The following is a 1,383-nucleotide window of genomic DNA, read 5'->3' on the forward strand; positions in this document are numbered from 1 at the left end:
AAGAATTTCTTGACCTTTTCCTGGATTACCTATGATTTTACCCACGAAGAGGGCAACCGAGAAAGTGGTAATGGATTTTTTAGGAAGATAATATAATCACTAGGTTCGGTGTCCCAGCAAAGATTACAACAGACAATGCCAAGGCATTTATTTCAGCAGATTTATCTACCTTTTGTTTCAATTATGGCATTGTCCCATCCCATTCATCCAACTATTACCCACAGGGAAATGGCTTGGCAGAGTCAAGCAACAATAATTTCATGGTTATAATCAAGAAGACTGTGGGTTACAACAAAAGGAATTGGGATAGCAAGATTAAGTATGCTTTATGGGCAGATCGGATAACGAAGAAACAAGCTACAGGGAAGAGCCCATTTGAGTTGGTATATGGGATGGAGGTCACATTGCCCATTCATTTGAAGATCCCAGTGTATCAGCAGCATTTCACGTCAGATCAGGAAGCAGTTCAGGCGAGGGTAAACCAGCTTGTGGAGCTCGATGAGAACAGATGGAAGGCATTCGATAACCTTGTTCAGAGTAAGGAGAAAGTGAAAGGTACATTCGATAGAAGGGCTCGTCCAAAGCCTCCCACACTGATATCATTGTATCCTAAATCAAATTCCCCTGTCAAAATCCTGTCTGCTCTCTATGCACAATTTGATTGGCCCCGTCTCTCACCCGTAGAGCCACCGCCTTAGCTATGATTTTGTAAGCGACACTCAGCAGAGTAATTGGAGGGTTGATATTGTTGTGTGCCTAGGGAGGCATAATATAGAGTATTAATATAAGTTTTTTAAGCTTATAGTGATGTGTGGTTTAATGGTAAGTTTATTTGGGCTAATAAGCTCACGCGATTATGGTTCAAATCTCATTGTGTACATGACCTGCTGTGGTGGCAGCTCTAGAGCATATTCCCTGCCTTGGAGGCACTAGAGTATTGCTTTGCTAAAATCATAGGATGTTAGTATATCGACAGGTAGGTAGTTAGTCTTGCTTTGTTAAAATCATAGGATGTTAGTATATCCATTGGCAGATAGTTAGTCTTGCTTTGCTAAAATCATAGAATCTTAGTATATCGACTTGCAGGTAGTATGTCTTTCTTTTCTAAAATCATAGGATCTTAGTATATCTACTTGCAGGTAGTTGTATGTCTTGCTTTGCTAAAATCATAGGATCTTAGTATATCTACTGGCAGGTAGTTAGTCTTGCTTTGCTAAAATCATAGGATCTTAGTATATCGACTTGCAGGTAGTTAGTCTTGCTTTGCTAAAATCATAGGATCCTAGTATATCAACTTGTAGGTAGTTGGATGTCTTACTTTGCTAAAATCATAGGATCTTAGTATATCTACTTGCAGGTAGTTAGTCTTGCTTTGCTAAAATC

At 39.4% G+C, this 1,383-nt stretch overlaps 1 protein-coding gene across 1 annotated transcript; it reads left to right on the forward strand.

Moving 5' to 3' along the window:
• The first annotated feature begins 260 nt into the window (after nt 1–260).
• Nucleotides 261–698, forward strand: LOC149267484 (uncharacterized). The gene has a single exon (XM_089412034.1). The coding sequence runs from the start codon at nt 261–263 to the stop codon at nt 696–698; it is 438 nt and encodes a 145-aa protein (XP_089268160.1).
• The last annotated feature ends 685 nt before the right edge of the window (nt 699–1,383 follow it).

Source organism: Pinus tabuliformis, chromosome 6 (assembly GCF_031772625.1).
Source record: "Pinus tabuliformis cultivar Carrire ecotype Pingquan chromosome 6, CPIR1, whole genome shotgun sequence".
In the NCBI taxonomy this organism is placed as follows: Eukaryota; Viridiplantae; Streptophyta; class Pinopsida; order Pinales; family Pinaceae; genus Pinus; species Pinus tabuliformis.

Coding starts and splice junctions, on each gene's coding strand:
- LOC149267484 (XM_089412034.1), top strand. CDS start 261: ATGGTTATAATCAAGAAGACTGTGGGTTACAACAAAAGGAATTGGGAT.